Raw genomic sequence first — 21,382 nt, 5'->3', positions numbered from 1 at the left:
CCTGGGATTAAAAGCGACTTCGGGCTCCCTACTCAGCAGGGAGTCTGCTTCTCCCTCTCCCTCTCCCTCTGTGTGCTTGCTCTCTTGCTCTCTCTCTGTGTCTCAAATAAATAAATCTTAAAAAAAAAAAACTCTGGGCTCATAGAACTATTTCTGGTTATACAACTTTCTACAGATATCATTCCCTTTTCTTCCACATTTTGATCATGAAAATTTTCTCTAAACTTTCTACTATCTCATTTTTGAAGTAGTAGGTACAAGATCCATTATATCCAACATTCCCCAACATGGCCATCATTGAATCTAAAACACGATCTCCTTTTTCAAGGTCTATAACCAACCTTTCAGTCATTTCTCCTTGTTTGTAATTATGTAATCAAAGTAAAAGCTCCCTTAGCTTTCTACCTTGCTCATTACAGATACTTCTTTTAACTGAATGAAGATCTTTACAGATATTTAGATGATTGAAATCCTCTATCACCATTATAACTATTTTCTGCACCATTTTTTAAATCTCTGTCAGAAATGTAGCATCTATTTATTATATCCAGTGGGGACAATATTTAGTTAATATTCAAAAATCCTTTTCTCTTTTTTTCACTCACCTAAATTTATCCTGTGCTTCAATAAATTTATGAAATTCTATACAATATATTTTAGTATGTACATCCAGAACTACACCTAATCTCTTCTCAAGATTTGTTATATGCTTCTATTTTTAGGTTTTGATCACCTACCATGAACAGTATGTGACTTGAGTTGTATTTATAAAGGGTATCATATACATACTTTTTTTGCATTTTACATATTAATGTCACCACCCTTAATGTTTTAAATTCCTACTTCCTATTCCCTCTGTACCCTTTTTAATTGCTCTTTCCTCGTCTACTATTCATCTCCCCATGACATAACATCTGAGGTACATAACATGAGATACATCTAAGGTATCATTTTTTTTTAAAGATTTTATTTATGTATTTGACAGAAAGAGAGAAGGAACACAAGCAAGGGGAGTGGGAGAGGGAGAAGCAGGCTTCCCGCAGAGCAGGGATCCTGATGTGGGGCTCAATTCCAGGACCCTGGGATCATGACCTGAGCCGAAGGCAGACGTTTAATGACTGAGCCACCCAGGCGCCCCAAGGTATCATTTTATACTTTTAATTGGGTACTGTTCTCTTTTCTGCCATTGGTAATATAAAGAATTATTGACCAAATTCACCTCGGCAATCAACCTTTGAGGTTTACTCTCACTACAAGCCCATAATTCAAGTATCTTAAACCAAATGTAGTTCAGGGTTGGCAAAAAAATAAATAAATAAAAATAGCATGTATGCTGCCCCTAGCTGCATGCCCATAGCAAATAGCTTTTGTGCAATGCCCATAGTTCCTCAATACAGCACTCTAAGAAGCTATTACCAGTTAATTGATTAGAGTTGACAGCAGAAATAAAAACCTATTGGCCATCTTTTGTTCATATAATTAAGCTTTACTCTCTGATTCCAACTATGTACATGCTATCTTTTCTTTTGAAAGCCCTCAACTTTGCCTTAATAGTAAATTAAAATTTGACCAAATCTTTCACTAGGCTATTTAAGATCATAATGCCTAGGTCAGCAGCTCACATTGTTTTTTTTTTACTCCACCAATTCTGAAGAATTTTACACAATCAGTGATAGAGGCTCGCAATTACAAGGATTTTTACATGAAATCAGAAGGGGATGGGGAATGGAGGGAGAGAATGAAGGTGAGGCTTACCCAAGCTCACCAACCCAATTTAATAAGAGGAAAACTCAAAAAGTTACTGATATAGATGCTTTCCACATTTCTCAGTCTCACTAGTTCTTGCAGGAACTACAAAACTGGCAGATTTGATGAGCATTACCAAGTGTTCTCTTCTAACATGACTATATAATCCAGGATAGCACATCTCTTTATTAACCATGTCAAGTCCATGTGCTTATTTTTCTTTTTTTTAAAAAGATTTTACTGGGGCAACTGGGTGGCTCAGTTGTTAAGCGTCTGGCTTTGGCTCAGGTCATGATCCCTGGGTCCTGGGATCGAGCCCCGCATCGGGCTCCCTGCTCAGCGGGAAGCTTGCTTCTCCTTCTCCCACTCCCCCTGCTTGTGTTCCCTCTCTGGCTGTCTCTTTCTGTCAAATAAATAAAATCTTAAAAAATAAAATAAAAATAAAAATATTTTATTAATTTATTTGAGAGGAGAGAGAGAACACAAGTGGGGGGAGGGAGAGGCAGAGAGACAAGCAGACTCCCCGCTGAGCGGGGAGCCCCATGTGATATGGGTCTCGATACAGGTTCAGTCCCAGGACCCTGAGATCATGACCTGAGCATAAGTTAGACGCTTAACCAACTGAGCCACCCAGGTACCCCCACATGCTTATCTTAAAAGAAAAGAACTATTATACTTCAGGAATCAAGAAAATCTCACTTCTACCAACAGTTCAAACTGACTGCTGAATCTCCAAATGGAAGTTAATGGGGATTTATCTTTTAAAAAGACACTCAGAATTGGGATGCCTGGGTGGCTCAGTCAGTTGGGCGTCTGCCTTCGGCTGGGGTCATCATCCCAGGGTCCTGGGATGAGCCTTGCATCAGGCTCCCTGCTCAGTGGGGAGCCTACTTCTCCTTCTCCCTCTGCCATTGCCCCCTGCTTGTGTTCTCTGGCTCTCTCTTTCTGTCAAATAAATAAATAAAATCTTAAAAAAAAAAAAACCCTCAGAATTAAAATCTACAAATCCAGAGGCTCCAGGGGAGCTTAGATGGTTAAATGACTGCCATCGCCTCAGATCATCTTTCTCCCTCTCCCTCTGCTGCTCCCCCTGCTTGTGTGCTCTCTCTGACAAATAAATAAATAAAATCTTTTAAAAACAAACAAACAAAAACTACAAAAAAGCATTACCTCCAGGTCTGTTTGCTTTTGTAGTTCTTGTATCATGGTCATAGTCTTATTGACAGTAGCACAAATGCGGTTCTTAGTCTCTTTCTGCTCTGCAGCAATTGGTTTAAAGCGTGCATGCAAAGTTTGATATCGAGATTTTATTGCTGACAATTCCTTTAAGAGTGTAACTGGATTTTTCTATATCAGGAAAAAAATAATATGTATATTAAATTGTGAAAAGGAAGAATTACGCTTCTTTTAAGAATTAAAATATATACACCACCATCCACTTAATTCTACCATCCATTTAATTGAACACTCTATTTAATTATGCAACTCTGTAACAGAGGATGGGACGAGGGGAAAAAAGAAGTATAAGACCTAGATCCTATTCTCAAGGAAATTAAAGCTTAGGTACAGAAATAACCCACATATGCACACAAAATAGCAATATTAAAATAAGCAAATAAGGTCAGGTTAGAAAAAAAATCACATAAGATACATAATGTTTGATACATATTTCACAATAATTACATGGTATTTTAACAATACAATTCTAAATACTATTCAGAAGGTAATTAAAGGAACTACTCTGATTTGTTCTTAAAGAATAAGACAATTTAAAACTACTTATAAAATTCTTAAACATACTGTCACGGGCTAAAGTATGTTAGAAGTACCAATTAATTGACCTCACTATACAAATTCATGCCAACTCAAGCAACTTTATAAGTTACATTGGTTTTTCAAATTCATTTTAGAATATAAACACTATTCCATAAAAGACGTTTGTAAAGGGTCCTTTCCACCACTTGTTATCATTCCCGGATGGCTTCTTAGCAAACCCTGTAATATTCTCTATTCCAAATATTCTCCACTCCCTCCAATTCCCATGCACTCCTTCTTGACACAAGACTTCACCAACTACTATACCAAGAAAACAGAAAACATCTAGTAGAAACTCCATCTTTCTGCCTTTTCATCCGAAAAGGAAAACATCTATGACATTCTCATCCCTGCTCAGCCCATAGCACTACCACTATTATTGTTTCATCCCCAAATCCTCCAGAACCTTCAATTTCCTCTATTTCTATAACCTTTTCAATATCTCCCTTTGCTTTTTGCAGTTTTTATTTATTTATTTATTTATTCATTACCTCTACATCCAATCTGGGGCTCGAACTCACAACCCTGAGATCAAGACTCACATGTTTCTCTGACTGAGCCAGCCAAGCACCCCTCAACATCTCCCTTTGTACAGACTTCAAATATGAATAGATCTTCCCTATGCTAGGGGGGAAATTAACTCCTTCTCTTGACTCTATTGTCACTTCAAAACCAATTTCATTCTTCTCCATTTCCACCAACCTAGTAGGTCCTATAATAATACACTTCCCCAATTTAACACTCCATAGACTAGTATCCTTTGCCAAATTATTGTAAACAATCAAAAGGTAGGGTTGCCAAATAGCATATAATTTTGATACCCCTCCTTAGGCCTCTCTTATTTCCTTCTTGTCCCTATCTTCTTAAAATGTACTCTTGATTTCTATAAAACTATACTATCTTGGTTAGGTTCCTACTCTTCAGATTATCTCCTTCAGGGGCCCTATCTCACAGCTGTGGCAGAGACTTAGCTTATGGCCCTCTATTCTGTTTCTTTGGAGATTTTTCTTTAAGTTTTTGATGATGGAAATAGTAAATAAAGATGATTCTCACAGGAAGGGAAAAAGAAGAGAAAATCTAACTTAAAGACTGTTGAAATAATCCGCAAGGAGTGATCAAAACCTATAGCATGAACAATAGAAAGAAGAAAAAGACAAAAAAGAGACCCCCCCCCCCCGAAAACACTTAAAAGATCTTAGTGGTATATCTGATATGAGCAAAGGAATAACAGATGACACAAAATGCATCATCTGGTACATAAAGGAATGTGTATATTAGATGCCTTCTTGAGTATTTACTTAGTGTAAACCCCAATGATATTGAGACCTGTCCCCTGACCCTCAGAGCTGTATTTCCCATCATGTTTCTAGATGCTAGAAATTGTATTGGATGAAAGAAATACAGTAGAAAAACTGAAAAATACAGTCCAAAAAAAATCCTAGAAGATAGGGGGTGGGAAACACAAAAATGAAAATAGTAAAGAAAAGAAGAAAAATGGAGAATAGATCCAGGAGATTCAGTATCTCACTGATGGGAAAGAACATAAGAGGTTTTCCTCTCAATATTCTTTTCTTATGAATACAAAAGCTAAGTAAAGTTAAGAGATTTCAAACACATGGGAAGACCTATACCATAACCATAAAATGACCAAAAAATTTTACAGCATGGATAAAATATTCTGAAAGAGCTGAGACAGATGAGCTCAGGAAGTGGGGAGGGTAAAATAAGGAGGGAGACAATTATAATGGCATCAATTTCTCAACAGGAACACTGGAAGCTAAAAAAAAACAGAACAATGATGTTAAAATTAAGAGAAAATAGTCTCATCTGGAATTTCATACTCAACCAATCAAACATCAACTATAAAAATAAAGGTTAAATAAAGACATTTCCAAACAGTCAATATCTCAAAAAGTTAGCCATTTGTGTACTCTTCCTCAGAAATCTTCTAAAGGATATGCATCACCTGATAAAGGAAATGAACCAAGAAAGAGTGAGACATGTGATCCAAACCAGGACGAAAGCAAAGAGAATTACTGAAATGATGGTAAAGAAATCCCAGAAACAAAGCCACACTGGAGGTCTACAGAACACGAGGATAGACAGCACTAGGAGGGATGTGGAAGAAAATGAAACTCAAGGATAATGTGATGTGTCGGGAAATGTCAACAAGCGTTTTACAGTTCTGTTAGTAACGTCTGAGGCTAGGGTGCTTGGGTGGCTCAGTCAGCTGAGCGTCCGACTCTTGACTTTGGCTCCAGTTATGATAATCTGGGTCCTGAGATCAAGCCCTACGTTGGGCTCTGTGCTCAGCCGGGAGTCGACTTGAGATTCTCCCCCTCTCCCTCTGCCCCTCCTTCAGCTTGCTTGCTCTTTCTTGAATAAATAAATAAATCTTTAAAAAAAAAAAAAAGCCTGACTGAAATAATGATACATGCATAGAAAAACTAAGCAAACTGAAGGTAAAAAACAAAAACAATTATTGGTTCCAGGGGGAGGAGAAACATGGCGGAGGAGTAGGAGACCTGGATTTTGTCTGGTCTCAGGAATTCAGCTGGATAGGGATCAAACCATTCTGAACACCTACGAACTCAACAGGAGATCAAAGAAAAGAATAGCAACAACTCTATGAACAGAAAAGCAACCACTTTCTGGAAGGTAGGACATGCGGAGAAGTAAATCCGAGGCAGTATTTGGGAATATAGACGGCAGGGGAGGGGGCCTCCATCAGCCACTTCTGGCGAGTGATAGAGCAGCGGGGCACAAAATCAGAACTTTTAGAAGTCTGCTCCACTGAGGAACATCGCTCCAGTGGCTAAGGGGGGTTGGAACTCTCGCTGGGACAGTGTGGTCTCAGGACCCTCGGGGTCACAGAAAGACCGGGGGTGCCTAAATGTGGCAGAGCTCCCAGGTATTGGAGCGGGTAAGCTGGCTACAGAGACGTAGCCGAGGAGTGGGCTCTCACCTCGGGGTTGCCATAAACCGTGATCTGTGGCACAGTCGGGCCACTGATCTTCCAGCAGGGACCCAACAAGCAGCAGATCTGGCAGATCTAGGGAGACTCCCCTTCCTCCCCCGGGAGGAGTGGCGTGGGAGCACACCGCAGGGATCTGCTGGGTTTGGAGACTCCACACCCAGATGGGTACCAGAGATAGAAACGCTCGGACACTGGCTGGGTGAGCATGGAATGCGGCCGGAGACCGGGGAGATGGGAGTGATTAACTCTTTTCTCTGGGGCTCACTGAGAAGTGGGGCCCCCGAGTTCTCAGCTCCTCCAGGGCAGAGATTGGGAGGCTGCCATTTTCACTCTCGTCCTCCAAAGCTGTATGGAAAGCTTGCAGGGAACAAAAGCTCCCAAGAGCAAACCAGAGCAGATTACTTAGCCCGGACCCGGCAAGGGCAGAGCAATTCCGCCTCCAGCAAAGACATTCGGGAACCACGGCAACAGGACCCTCCCCCAGAAGATCGGCAAGAACAGCCAGCCAAGACCAAGTTTACTGATCAATGAGAATGGCAGGACTCCAGCACTAGGGGAATACTGCACATAGAATCCATGGCTTTTTTCCCCATGATTCGTTAGTCTTTCAAAGTTAATTTTTTATTTTTACTTTTTTTTAATTTTTCTTTTTCCCGTTTTCAAGCAACATCTTTTTAATCCCTTTTTTAAAAAAAAATCTTATTTTTCATTTTTAGGGTCATATTCTATCCCTTCATAGTAGTTACCCTTATTTTTGAGATATAGATATATATATATATATATAAGTGGTTCTCTCTTTAAAATTTTGGGATACAATTCCTTCTAACAGATCAAAATACACCCTAAATCTCTAGTGTATGGCTTTGTTCTAGTCTCCTGCCTGATCACATTCTCTCCCCTTTTTTTAATTCTCTTCTTTCTTTTTTCAACCAACTTCTTACCTATCAATTCCTTTTAAAAATCTTTTATAATTTTCATCGTTACAGTCATATTCCATCCCTTCATCGTATTAACCCTTATTTTTGTACATATATAAGTTTTCCTTTCTTTAAAATTTTGAGAGGTGGGGTGCCAGGGTGGCTCAGTCGTTAAGCGTCTGCCTTCAGCTCAGGTCGTGATCCTAGGGTTCTGGGATCGAGCCGCATGTCGGGCTCCCCGCTCCGTGGAAAGCCTGCTTCTCCCTCTCCTGCTCCCCCTGCTTGTGTTCCCCGTCTCGCTGTGTCTCTCTCTGTCAAATAAATAAATAAAATCTTTAAAAAAATAAAATAAAATTTTGAGAGGCACTTTCTTCTACCAGACCAAAATATGACCAAAATCTAGTGTGTGGCACTGATCTATTCACCAGCCTGATCATATTTGATCATATTCTGTTTTCTTTGTTTTGTTATGCTTTTGTTTACCTTTTTCTTTTTTCTTTCTTTCCCTTTCTTTTCCCCCGGTTTCAGATCTTTTCTGATTTGTTTAGTGTATATTTTCTGGGGATGTTGTTACCCTGTTAGCATTTTGTTCTCTCATTCATCTATTCTCCTCTGGACAAAATGACAAGATGGAAAAAATCACCTCAACAAAAAGAACAAGAAGCAGTACCGACTGCCACGGACCTAATCAATATGGACATTAGTAAGATGTCGGAACTAGAGTTCAGAATGATGATTTTAAAGATCCTAGCTGGGCTTGAAAAAACCATGGAAGTTATTAGAGAAACCCTTTCTGGAGAAATAAAAAAACTAAAATCTAACCAAGTCGGAATAAAAAAGGCTATTAATGAGGTGCAATCAAAAAATGGAGGCTCTAACTGCTAGGATAAATGAGGCAGAAGAGAGAATTAGTGATATAGAAGACCACATGATGGAAAATAAAGAAGCTGAGAAAAAGAGAGATAAACAACTACTGGATCACAAGGGCAGAATTCGAGAGGTAAGTGATACCATAAGACGAAACAACATTAGAATAATTGGGATCCCAGAAGAAGAAGAAAGAGAGAGGGGGGCAGAAGGTATATTGCAGCAAATTATTGCAGAGAACTTCCTAATTTGGGGAAGGAAACAGGCATCAAAATCCAGGAAGCACAGAGAACCCCTCTCAAAATCAATAAAAATAGGTCAACGCCCCGACATCTAATAGTAAAACTTACGAGTCTCAGAGACAAAGAGAAAATTCTGAAAGCAGCTCAGGAGAAGAGATCTGTAATCTACAATGGTAGAAACATTAGATTGGCAACAGACCTATCCACAGAGACCTGGCAGGCCAGAAAGGACTGGCATGATATATTTAGAGCACTAAATGAGAAAAATATGTGCAGCCAAGAATACTTTATCCAGCTAGGCTGTCACTGAAAATAGGAGAGATAAAAAGCTTCCAGGACAAACAAAAACTAAAGGAATTTGCAAACACAAAACCAGCCCTACAAGAAATATTAAAAGGGGTCCTCTAAGCCAAGAGAGCCTAAAAGTAACATAGACCAGAAAGGAACAAAGACAATATATAGTAACAGTCACTTTACAGGCAATACAACGGCACGAAATTCATATCTTTCAATAGTTACCCTGAATGTAAATGGGCTAAATGCCCCAATCAAAAGACACAGGCTATCAGATTGGATAAAAAAACAAGACCCATCGATATGCTGTCTGCAAGAGACTCATTTTAGACCCAAAGACACTCCCACATTGAAAGTGAGGGGGTGGAAAACCATTTACCATGCTAATCACACCAAAAGAAAGCTGGGGTGGCAATCCTTATATCAGACAAATTAGATTTTAAACCAAACACTGTAATAAGAGATGAGGAAGGACACTATATCCTACTTAAAGGGTCTATCCAACAAGAAGATCTAACAATTGTAAATATCTATGCCCCTAACATGGGAGCAGCCAATTATATAAGGCAGTTAATAACAAAAGCAAAGAAACACATTGACAACAATACAATAATAGTGGGGGACTTTAACATCCCCCTCACTGAAATGGACAGATCATCTAAGCAAAAGATCAACAAGGAAATAAAGACTTTATTTTTTTTAAAGATTTTATTTATTTATTTTGAGAGACAGAATGAGAGAGAGAGAGAGAGCATGAGAGCGGGGAGGGTAAGAGGGAGAAGCAGACTCCCCGCTGAGCAGGGAGCCCGATGTGGGACTCGATCCCGGGACTCCAGGATCATGACCTGAGCCGAAGGCAGTCGCCTAACCAACTGAGCCACCCAGGCGCCCCGGAAATAAAGGCTTTAAATGACACACTGGACCAAATGGACTTCACAGATATATTCAGAACATTCCATCCCCAAGCAACAGAATACACATTCTTCTCTAGTGCCCATGGAACATTCTCCAGAATAGATCACATCATAGGTCACAAATCAGGTCTCAACCGGTACCAAAAGAGGGATCATTCTGTGCATATTTTCAGACCACAATGCTTTGAAACTAGAACTCAATCACAAGAGGGAAGTCGGAAAGAACCCAAATACATGGAGGCTAAAGAGCATCCTACTAAAGAATGAATGGGTCAACCAGGAAATTAAAGAAGAATTTTTAAAAATTCATGGAAACAAATGAAAATGAAAACACAACTGTTCAAAATCTTTGGGATGCAGCAAAGGCAGTCCTGAGAGGAAAGTATATAGCAATATAAGCCTTTCTCAAGAAATAAGAAAAGTCTCAAATACACAACCTAACCCTACACCTAAAGGAGCTGGAGAAAGAACAGCAAATAAAGCCTAAACCCAGCAGGAGAAGAGAAATAATAAAGATCAGAGCAGAAATCAATGAAATAGAAACCAAAAGAACCGTAGAACAGATCAATGAAACTAGGAGCTGGTTCTTTAAAAGAATTAACAAGATTGATAAACCCCTGGCCAGACTTATCAAAAAGAAAAGAGAAATGACCCAAATAAATAAAATCATGAATGAAAGAGGAGAGATCACAACCAACACCAAAGAAATACAATTTAAAAACATATTATGAACAACTATATACCAGGAAATCAGATAATCTGGAAGAAATGGATGCACTCCTAGAGATGTATCAACTACCAAAACTGAACCAGGAAGAAATAGAAAACCTGAACAGACCTATAACCACTAAGGAAATTGAAGCAGTCATCAAAAATCTCCCAACAAACAAAAGCCCAGGGCCAGATGGCTTCCCAGGGGAATTCTATCAAACATTTAAAGAGGAATTAATACCTATTCTTCTCAAACTGTTCCAAAAAATAGAAGTGGAAGGAAAACTTCCAAACTCGTTTTATGAGGCCACCATTATTACCTTGATCCCAAAACCAGACAAAGACCCCATCAAAAAGGAGAATTACAGACCAATACCCTTGATGAACATGGACACAAAAATTCTCACCAATATACTAGCCAATAGGATCCAACAGTACATTAAAAGGATTATTCACCACAACCAAGTGGGATTTATCCGTGGGCTGCAAGGTTGGTTCAACATCCACAAATCGATCAATGTGACCCAATACATTAATTAAAGAAAGAACAAGAACCATAGGATCCTCTCAATAGATGCAGAAAAAGCATTTGACAAACTACGGCATCCTTTCTTGATCAAAACTCTTCAGAATACAGGGATAGAGGGTACATACCTCAATATCATAAAAGCCATCTATGAAAAACCCACAGCGAATATCATTCTCAATGGGGAAAAACTGAGAGCTTTCCCACTAGGGTCAGGAACACAGCAGGAATGTCCACTATCACCACTGCTATTCAACATAGTACTAGAAGTCCTAGCCACAGCAATCAGACAACAAAAAGAAATAAAAGGTATCCAAATCGGCAAAGAAGTCAAACTCTCACTCTTAGCAGATGATATGATACTTTATGTAGAAAACCCAAAAGACTCCACCCCAAAACTGCTAGGACTCATACAGGAATTCAGGAAAGTGGAAGGATATAAAAATCAATGCACAGAAATCAGTGGCATTCCTATACACCAACAACAAGACAGAAGAAAGAGAAATTAAGGAGTCGATCCCATTTACAATTGCACCCAAAACCATAAGATACCTAGGATTAATCTAACCAAAGAGGCAAAGAATCTGTACTCAGAAAACTTATAAAATACTCATGAAAGAAACTGAGGAAGACACAAAGAAATGTAAAAACATTCCATGCTCATGGATTGGAAGAACAAATACTGTGAAGATGTCAATGCTACCTAGAGCAATCTACACATTCAATGCAATCCCTATCAAAATACCATTCACTTTTTTCAAAGAAATGGAACAAATAATCCTAAAATTTGTATGGAACCAGAAAAGACCCGGAATAGCCAGAGGAATGTTGAAAAAGAAAAGCAAAGCTGGCGGCATCACAATTCCGGACTTCAGGTTCTATTACAAAGCTGTCATCATCAAGACAGTATGGTACTGGCACAAAAACAGACACATAGATCAATGGAACAGAATAGAGAGCCCAGAAATGGACCCTCAACTCTACGGTCAACTAATCTTCAACAAAGCAGGAAAGAATGTCCAGTGGAAAAAAGACAGTCTCTTCAACAAATGGTGTTGGGAAAATTGGACAGCCACATGCAGAAGAATGAAACTGGACCATTTCCTTACACCACACACACAAATAGACTCAAAATGGTTGAAAGACCTAAACGTGAGACAGGAGTCCATCAAAATCCTAAAGGAGAACACAGGCAGCAACCTCTTCGACCTCAGCCACAGCAGCTTCTTCCTAGAAACATCGCCAAAGGCAAGGGACGCAAGGGCAAAATGAACTATTGGGACTTCATCAAGATAAAAAGCTTTTGCACAGCAAAAGAAACAGTCAACAAAACCAAAAGACAACGGACAGAATGGGAGAAGATATTTGCAAATGACCTATCAGATAAAGGGCTGGTATCCAAAATCTATAAAGAACTTCTTAAACTCAATACCCAAAGAACAAATGATCCAATCAAGAAATGGGCAGAAGACATGAACAGACATTTTTCCAAAGAAGACATCCAAATAGCCAACAGACACATGAAAATATGCTCTATATCACTAATCAGAGAAATGCAAATCAAAACTGCAACAAGACAACACCTTACACCTACCAAATTGGCTAGCATCAAAGAGACAAGAGAGGCTCCTGGGAGGCTCAGTCGGTTAAGCGTCTGACTACAACTCAGGTCATGATCCCAAAGTCCTGGGATCAAGCCTCAGGCCAGGCTCTCTGCTCAGCAGAAGAGTCTGCTTCTCCCTCTCCCTTTGCCCCATCCCCACTTGTGCTCGCTCACTCTCAAATAAATAAAATCTTAAAAAAAAAAAAGGAGACAAGAAATAACAAGTGTTGGTGTGGAAGTAGAGAAAAAGGGATCTTCATGCACTGTTGGTGGAAATGCAAATTGGTGCAACCACTGAGGAAAACAATATGGAGGTACCCCCCAAAATTGAAAATGACCCAGTAATTCCACTACTACTGAGTATTTACCCAAAGAAAATAAACATACACATACACAAAAGAAAACAAAAACACTCTTTGAAAAGATGTATGCACACCTATGTTTATAACATTACTTACAATAGCCAAGATATAGAAGCAACCTAATTTTCCTCTGACAGATGGATAAAGAAAATGTGATACACATGTACAATGGAATATTACCCAACTATAAAAAAGAATGAGATCTTGTCATTTGGAACAACATGGATGGACCTGGATTCATGGCTAAATGAAATAAGTCAGACATAGAAAGATAAATACTGTATGATTTTGCTTATATGTAGAATCTAAAAAGCAAAACAAACGAACAAAGCAGAAACAAAATGAGAACAAACTGGTAGTTGCCCAGGGGAAGGGGATTAGGGGATGAGCAAAATGGATGAGGGGAGTACATGGTACAGGCTTCTAGTTATGGAATGAAAAAATCATGGGATGAAATGTACAGCATAGGGAATATAGTCAATGGTATTGTTATGGTATTGTTATAGTGTTGTATGGTGAGAGGTGGTAGTAGCTACAATTATGGTGAGCATAGCATAATGTACACCTGAAACTAATGTAACATTATGTATCAACTACACTTCAATTAAAAGACATTCAATTAAAAACCCCTGTGGTATAGGGGTGTGTGTGGGGGGGGAAACACATTATTTTAATTTGTACTTCCACCCAACCCAAAATAATTCTTAAGTACATAAAAATTTTCTCAAAACTATATGATATTTCTTAGATGCTGTCAAAGATAAACATTAATGATATAAGTAGTCAATTACTGTCAACAGACAATGCTTAAAAATTGTTTGCTTTAAAAAAATTGTTGGGGTGCCTGGGTGGCTCAGTCAGTCAAACGTCCAACTCTTAATTTCAGCACAAGTCAGGATCTTGAGGTCCTGGGATTAAGCCCTGTATGGGGCTCCATGCTCAGCAGAGAGTCTGCTTAAGGTTCTCTCTCCTCTCCCTCTCTCTCTCTGCCCCTCCCCCAGCTCTCTCTCTCTCTCTCAAATAAAGAAATCTTTTAAAAAAAATTGTTTTTTATCTCCATGGCCATGTGTACATGTAGTTATTATAATTTTATGGAATATAAATGGAGTTTACATTTCTAATCAATCTAAAGTCAGAGTAACTAAGTATATAATTTTATGCAAAAATCACAGTTCATAGAGTATATTATAGTATATCATCATCTTCCTCAGAGAGTTATCATGACTGCCATGGTTTCCCCCTTCTTATTTAACAACTTCTCTACAGATATCTATACTCTCAGAATTTCAGAGGCTTCCATAGTAGTTTGTACGTTTGGATTCAATAATTCTTCATTAAGCGTTAAAAAAAAAAATAGCCACAAATTTCCTGGACTCTGGGTATAATCTCTCTAGTATGCTGTGACCAAGCTTCCAAACACAAAAATATTTTAAGATTCTATAAATTTAGTACTTAATAATTTAACTTATACTACTATTAGAAATACTATCAGAAAATCTTTTAATAAAATAATCTCTTAAAAATAGATTTCTTGGGGCGCCTGGGTGGCTCAGTAGTTAAGTGGCTGCCTTCAGCTCAGGTCATGGTCCCAGGGTCCTGGGATCGAGCCCCGCATCAGGCTCCCTGCTCCACGGTAGGCCTGCTTCTCCCTCTCCCACTCCCCCTGCTTGTGTTCCCTCTCTCGCTGTGTCTCTGTCAAATAAATAAAATCTTAAAAAAAAAAAAAAGATTTCTTTTGCAGATTACCTTGCCTGCTGTATCAGGATGATTAGTCTTGATTTCATATTCCAGCCTGTATTGAATGTAATCCAGATCAGAGTCAGCTTTCTGGAACTAAAGATCAGCACAAATAATTTTTTTGTGAACCAAAAGACATATTAATAAACATGATACTGTTAACTATTCTTTCTTTTTTCCTCTTATTTTTTAGTATTTCAATAATGTGAAATACACTAATTTTGGAAATACAGAAATAAAAAACAGTATATAAAACTTCCATCATCTATAATACCCATGCTCTATAAAAACTTAAAAACTAGTTAACATTTTGAAAGTTGTTTCTCTATGCATCTCTCTTAGATTTAGAGCCAAAATTAAGACACCAGCAACCACTGTCACATATTAATACAAGAATTAACAATGGTTTCCAAAATTCCCAGGGTTGAAACTCTCATCAGTGAGGCAGCATTTTTCTACCTTTGGTAGGAAATGTTCAAGCTAAAACACAGAACAAATTTGTTTTCAAGGATACCTGCAATTTTACCATTATCTGCAACCCCATTAACCAATGAACTACAAGTATTTGCCACAAAGACCAAAATTAGAGACCTTAAAGTGACATAAATTATACGAGAAAAGCTACATATAGTACAGGAGTAGCAGTCTAAATTACCTGTTTACTGAACCTGGGTCCCAGCATGGGACCTTGACCTGCAGTAAACCCCAAAGGGATAAAAAAAGGGAAAAACGGCCACAGGCTGTAAAATGCACGTGTGCATACATACAGAAAAGTAGGGAAGGATATAGATCAGAGTGTTGAAAGTGGTGTATCTCTAAAAGTGGTATATAGTACTCTTGATTTTTGGAAATTCTGCATCTTTTACATAATCTTAAACGTGTGCTGCCTTGAATTTATCAGAGAAACAACCATGGTTCTTTGAGTTTACTATGGAAAGCAAAACAGGGTTTCCTCAGGGATGGTCTCCCATTCCTAGCCTACAACCAAGAAGACTGCTTTGGGGAAAGGGTTCAGACCTTACCATGGGCTTAGGCTATGAACTAACGATTAGTTCTTGAAACTTCGAAACCTTAGTGGAAAGAACAAAAGCCAGCAAAAACTGTTAAAAATAGTTACCAGGTCTAATGAGAAATGACATACAGATACTTTTGTTATAGAAAAGGTAAACCAAGAGTTCTACTTTGGAGGGTAGATTTAAAAAAAAATGACTCTCAGAAGTTAAAATGCTTTTAGGGTCAGAAGCTGTCAAATTGAACATAATATTAGAGATACACTAAAGCTTCTATCTCCAATAATTTCTCTCATTACTGGCCTAAATTAGAATGGAATACTTTCTGATTACCAAAATTCCATCTTTATAACCAAAAACTTGTGGAACAGAAATAGAAGAAAAAAAGAAAGTCAGTTTTGTTTTGTTTTTTAAAGATTTTATTTATTTATTCGACAGAGAGAGAGCACAAGTAGGCAGAGCAGCAGACAGAGGGAGAGGGAGAAGCAGACTCTCCAATGAGCAGGGAGCCCAACGTGGGGCTCCATCCCAGGACCCTGGGATCATGCCCTGAGCTGAAGGAAGCTGCTTAATCAACTGTGCCACCCAGGTGCCCCGAGTTTTTATTTTTAAATTTTTTTCTAAGAATCTGTATCTGATTTGCATCTCTAACAGCAGAGTTGTTGTGAACCAGAAAAACAAATATAGAAGTTCTTAATTAAAAACAATACTTACAAACAAAACAAAACAAAAAAATGGTACTCAAAATGTTTTTCAGAAAAGGGCACCTGGGAGGCTGAGTCTGTTGAGTGTTCAACTCTTGGTTTCAGCTCAGGTCATGATCTCAGGGTCGTGGAATCCAGCCCTGAGTGGGGCTCCGAACTCGGCATGGATTCTTTCCCTATACACCCCCCTCTAAAAATAAAATAAATAAATAAAATAATTTTTAAAAAATGTTTCTCAAAAATGAAGGCCTTTCATTTGCTTGTTAATTGTTAGAGTAGATGCTATGATTAAATCATCTAATAATTAGACTTCATTAAGCAGATTAATAATTACTACATATGGGGATGCCTGAATGGCTCAGTCGGTTTAAGGTCTGACTTCCACTCAGGTCATGATCCAGGGTCTTGGGATCAAGCCCCACGTCGGGCTCCCTGCTCGGCAGGGGAGTCTGCTTCTCCCTCTCCCTCTGCCCCAGCTCGTGTGCTCTCTCTCTCTCTCACTCACTTACTCTCTCTCTCAAATAAGTAAATAAATAAAATCTTTAAAAAAAAAATTAAGGGGTGCCTGGGTGGCTCAGTCAGTTAAGCGTCTGCCTTCAGCTCAGGTCATGATCCCAGGGTCCTGGGATGGAGTCCCGCATTGGCCTCCCCAGTGGGAAGTCTGCTTCTCCCTCTATCCTTCCCCCCTGCTCATGATCTCTCTCTCTCACTCTCTCTCAAATAAATACAATCTTTTTAAAAAGTTAAAAATTAAAAAAAAAATTACTACATATGTTTGTGTATGTATATAAAGAAAATTCCTGGGGCACCTGGCTGGCTCAGTCAGTAGAGCATGTGACTCTTGATCTCAAGGGTCCTGAGTTCAAGCCCCACATTGGGTGTGGAACTTACTTTAAAAAAAATTTTCTTTAATTAAAAAATTAAAAGAAAGAAAATTCCTGTTGGTATAATTTCCCATAATGGAATACGCTCAGGGATTAACATTTTCTTTACATAAAAAAGGCATACAAACCTATATTAACATTTGGATGGAGAGTATGGGGAAAGGGACAAGGGAAAGGGCAAATCAAATTATTAAAGACTATTCATTCAAGACCTGATTTGTTTGTTTTAATTATTGAAAAAGACTGCAATTCCATAGCTTTATATATAATTTAAAACATTATTTAACAGTCTAAAGCATAATTTTTTAAAAGATTTTATTTATTTATTTGATAGAGCGAGAGAGCACAAGCAGGGGGAACAGTAGAGGGAGAAGGAGAAGCAGGCTCCCTGCTGAGCAAGGAGCCCGATGTGGGGCTTGATCCCAGAACCCTGGGATCATGACCTGAGCCAAAGGCAGACGCTTAACCATCTGAGCCACCCAGGTGCCCTAAGCATAATTTTTTTAAAAAAGATATTATTTTTTAAGTAATCTCTGCAGCCTATGTGGGGCTCAAACTCAACACTGAGATCAAGAGTCATGTGTTCGGGGCACCTGGGTGGTTCAGTCGGTTGAGCATCTGACTCTTGATTTCAGCTCAGGTCATGATCTCAGGGTCATGGGATCCCCCTCCCCCCCCACCTTGGGCTCCATACTCAGGAGGGAGTCTGCTGAGATTCTCTCTCCCTCTCCCTCTGCCCCTCCCACCCTAAAATAAATAAATCTTAAAAAAAAAAAATTTACAAAAATGGGCAGAAGAGGGGCATCTGGGTGACTCAGTCAGTTAAGGGTCTGCCTTTGGCTCACGTCATGATCCCAGGGTCCTGGAATCAAGCCCCGTGTCAGGTTCCCTGCTCAGCAAGGACTCTGCTTCTCCTTCCCCCTCCCCTCCCCCCCAACCCCTACTCATACTCTCTCTCATAAGTAAATAAAATCTTTTTAAAAAAATGGGCAAAAGACATAAACAGACATTTCTCCAAGGAAGACATATAGATGGCAAATTTAGACACATGAAAAGATGCTCAACATCACTCATCATCAGGAAAATGCAAATTAAAACCACAATGAGACATCACTCCATACCTGTCACAATGGCTAAAATAAAAAATTCAAGAAACAATAAGTGTTGGTGAAGATAGAGAGAAAAAGGAACCCTCGTGCACTGTTGGTGGGAATGCAAACTGGTACAGCCACTGTAGAAGACGGTATGGAGGTTCTTCAAAAAGTTAAAAATAGAACTACCCTACAATCCAGTAATTGCACCACTGAGTATTTATACAAAGAATACAAAAACACTAATTCAAGGGGATAGATTCATCCTATGTTTATTGCAGCATTATTTACAATAGTCAAACTATGAAAGCAGCCCAAATGTCCCTGGATAAATGAACTGATAAAGACTATGTGATATATGGGGCACCTGGGTGGCTCAGTCAGTTAAGCATCTGCATTCAGCTCAGGTCATGATCTCAGGGTCCTGGGATCAAGCCCTGTATCAGGCTCCCTGCTCAGCAGGGAGTCTGCTTCTCTCTCTCCCACTGCCCCTCCCCCCTGCTTGTGCTTTCTCTCTCTTTCAAATAAATGAATAAAATCTTTAAAAAAAGAATATGTGATATATATACATATATATTATATTTGGCCATAAAAAAGAATGAAAATTTGCCATTTCCAACAACATGGACAGAGCTAAAGAGTATAATGCTAAGTGAAATAAGCCAGTCAAAGGCAAATACCATATGATTTCACTCAGATGTGGAATTTAAGAAACAAAACAAATGAACAAATGGAAAAAAGAGAGAGAGAAACCAAAAAAACATAATCATAGAGAGCAAACAGATGGTTACAAGAAGGGAGGTGGGGGGAATGGGTGAAATAAGTGAAATAGATGAAGGGTATTAAGAGTACACTTTTATCCTGATGAACACTGAGTAAAACACGGAACTGCTGAATCACTATATTTTACACCTGCAAGTATTTAGCCTGTATGTTAACTACACTGGAATTAAAACAAACAAACAGAATCTGTATTCTAGAAGCCCTTGTTTATGAAACAGAAATTCTTAAACCCGTGTGTGTGTGTTTTTAAAGATTTTATTTATTTATTTGAGAGAGAGAGAGAAAGAGCAAGCACAAGTGGTGGGGGGGGTGGACAAAGTGGGAGACGCAGAAGCCCACTGACCAGGGAGCCAGAGGAGGGGCTCAATCCCAGGACCTGAACAGAAGGCAGACACCCAACTGACTGAGCCACCCAGGAACCCCCATATGTGTTTTTTAATTTGATATTTTAGTTCTGATTAAAGTTTAACTACCATAATCCCAAAGACCATTTAACAATGTCTTCTTTTCAAGAGAGCTGTTTTAGCTATGGCTTCCTGTAATACCTGGAGGTCCACAATGTATTAAAATCATCAAACAGTATCAATAATAAGTGGTTCCTGCTTTTAAGTAAATTATATTTTAATAAGATACCAAAGAGTGTGCTTCTGATCAATGATATGATGGAGTCAGCTAAATTTTTAAATATGTTTGTAAACCCACTGTTAAACACAGGCATAACTAAAAATTAAACTACATAAATTTACCAGTAAACAAATTATTAAAAACAAATTTATACTAAAAAATTATAACTTCCTAGTGATTTTATTATATTTTACTATTATATACGCTCTTGAGATCTATCTATGTATATAGTGAAAACACTATATCATGTGCTACTGTGCATGTCTTCCCAACTCCACTTTCAATGACATCATGCTGGTAGCTTGCAATTGGCCAGAGTAGGAATATTTACACCAGGGAAATTGCCAAATGCTTAAATTCAGGATTTCCTTGCTCCTCCTCCCCCTAGCTGCATTTATATGTATACTTACTTCTGCTTTCAAAAGATTTTTTAAAATTCCCAACCCCCTTAAATAATGTGCCCATATTTCTATTGGAAAAATATTTCAGAAGATAAATTGAATTTTAAACAGACTTCCGAAAATGGGGAGGAGGGAATAGGGAGTTATCATTTAATGGGTCCAGAGTTTGAGTTTGGAAAGATGAAGCAGTTCTGGAAATGGGTGGTGGTTGTGGTTGTACAAGAATGTGAATGTACTTAATACCACTAAACTGTAAATTTAAAATGGCAAATTTTGTAATATATATTTTATCACAATTAAAAATTTTTTAAAAAGACGGGAAAAACAGCTTGAGAGAAGAATGTAATCCTCTGTGAAGAACTGAACAGAACATTTCATGATAATACATAGGGGAAGTATTTACTTATTAGTGACGTCAGTGGGCTTGGGAATAAGCAGGGAACAAAAAAGACAAAAGGATACCAATGCAATGTTGAAAAACAGAAAAACAATCAAGATTTTCTGATTTGAACCCTTCATTTTATAAATGACAAAACAGTCTAAGTGATTTGCCTCTAGTTCTATTTTCATTACTATGTTTCTTATGCAGTTAGATGAAAGTCTATACATGATATGCAGGACATTAAAGTCAATAAAAGTCACATAGATGGAGGCAGGGAATGTAAAGGCTTTAGCTAAAGTAAAATTTAAAGTTTTTTTGTTTTTAAGTTTCAAATCTAGTATCACTGGTTAGTCCACTAAAAAATTCCCTCTGAACACAACCTGGTATTATGGTCCAGAAAAAAGAAAGTAAAAGGATTGGGCTACATGGTAGAAGTTCTAGCCCTGGTATCACTAACAAGCTCTGTGGCGTTAGGTAAGTCTTCCATCTCTCTGGGTCTCTTCTACTAAATAAGAGAGTCGGAAATCTAAGGTCCCTTTTAACACTAATATTCTATTATTTCATAATACTACAAATAAACCCAAGTTTAATTTATCAAAATGTAAAAATTTAGAAAAGATTAATTTCCTTCTTCTAAGATATTAAAACTTGACATTTGAGTTTCAGATTTTAATGTTTATATTAAGAATTAGCTTCTACTATTTGTTTTCTTCCTAAACAAAGATGACCGTTGCTTCGGTTTCAGCTATATAGTTTCTGCAACCTGCCCATTGTTCTTCCCAAACACCAAAA

General features: G+C 38.3%; 2 protein-coding genes across 5 annotated transcripts in view; both read right to left on the bottom strand.

Annotated features, from left to right (window-relative positions):
- The window catches only part of TRIM37 (tripartite motif containing 37), a 187,858-nt gene that overhangs the window by 153,418 nt on the left and 13,058 nt on the right, over positions 1-21,382 (bottom strand). The gene's annotated exons all lie outside the window — the stretch shown is intronic.
- SKA2 (spindle and kinetochore associated complex subunit 2) overlaps positions 1-21,382 on the bottom strand; it is a 37,430-nt gene that overhangs the window by 3,099 nt on the left and 12,949 nt on the right. Inside the window, exon 3 of the mRNA XM_073879552.1 lies at positions 14,721-14,807. Coding sequence (XP_073735653.1) covers positions 14,721-14,807 — 87 coding nt within the window. The remainder of the gene's footprint in view (positions 1-14,720; positions 14,808-21,382) is intronic.

Source organism: Callorhinus ursinus, unplaced genomic scaffold (assembly GCF_003265705.2).
Source record: "Callorhinus ursinus isolate GAN/ISIS: 27379988/994484 unplaced genomic scaffold, GSC_fseal_2.0 scaffold34, whole genome shotgun sequence".
Lineage (NCBI taxonomy): Eukaryota > Metazoa > Chordata > Mammalia > Carnivora > Otariidae > Callorhinus > Callorhinus ursinus.
This window is presented reverse-complemented; position numbering and strand designations above follow the sequence as displayed.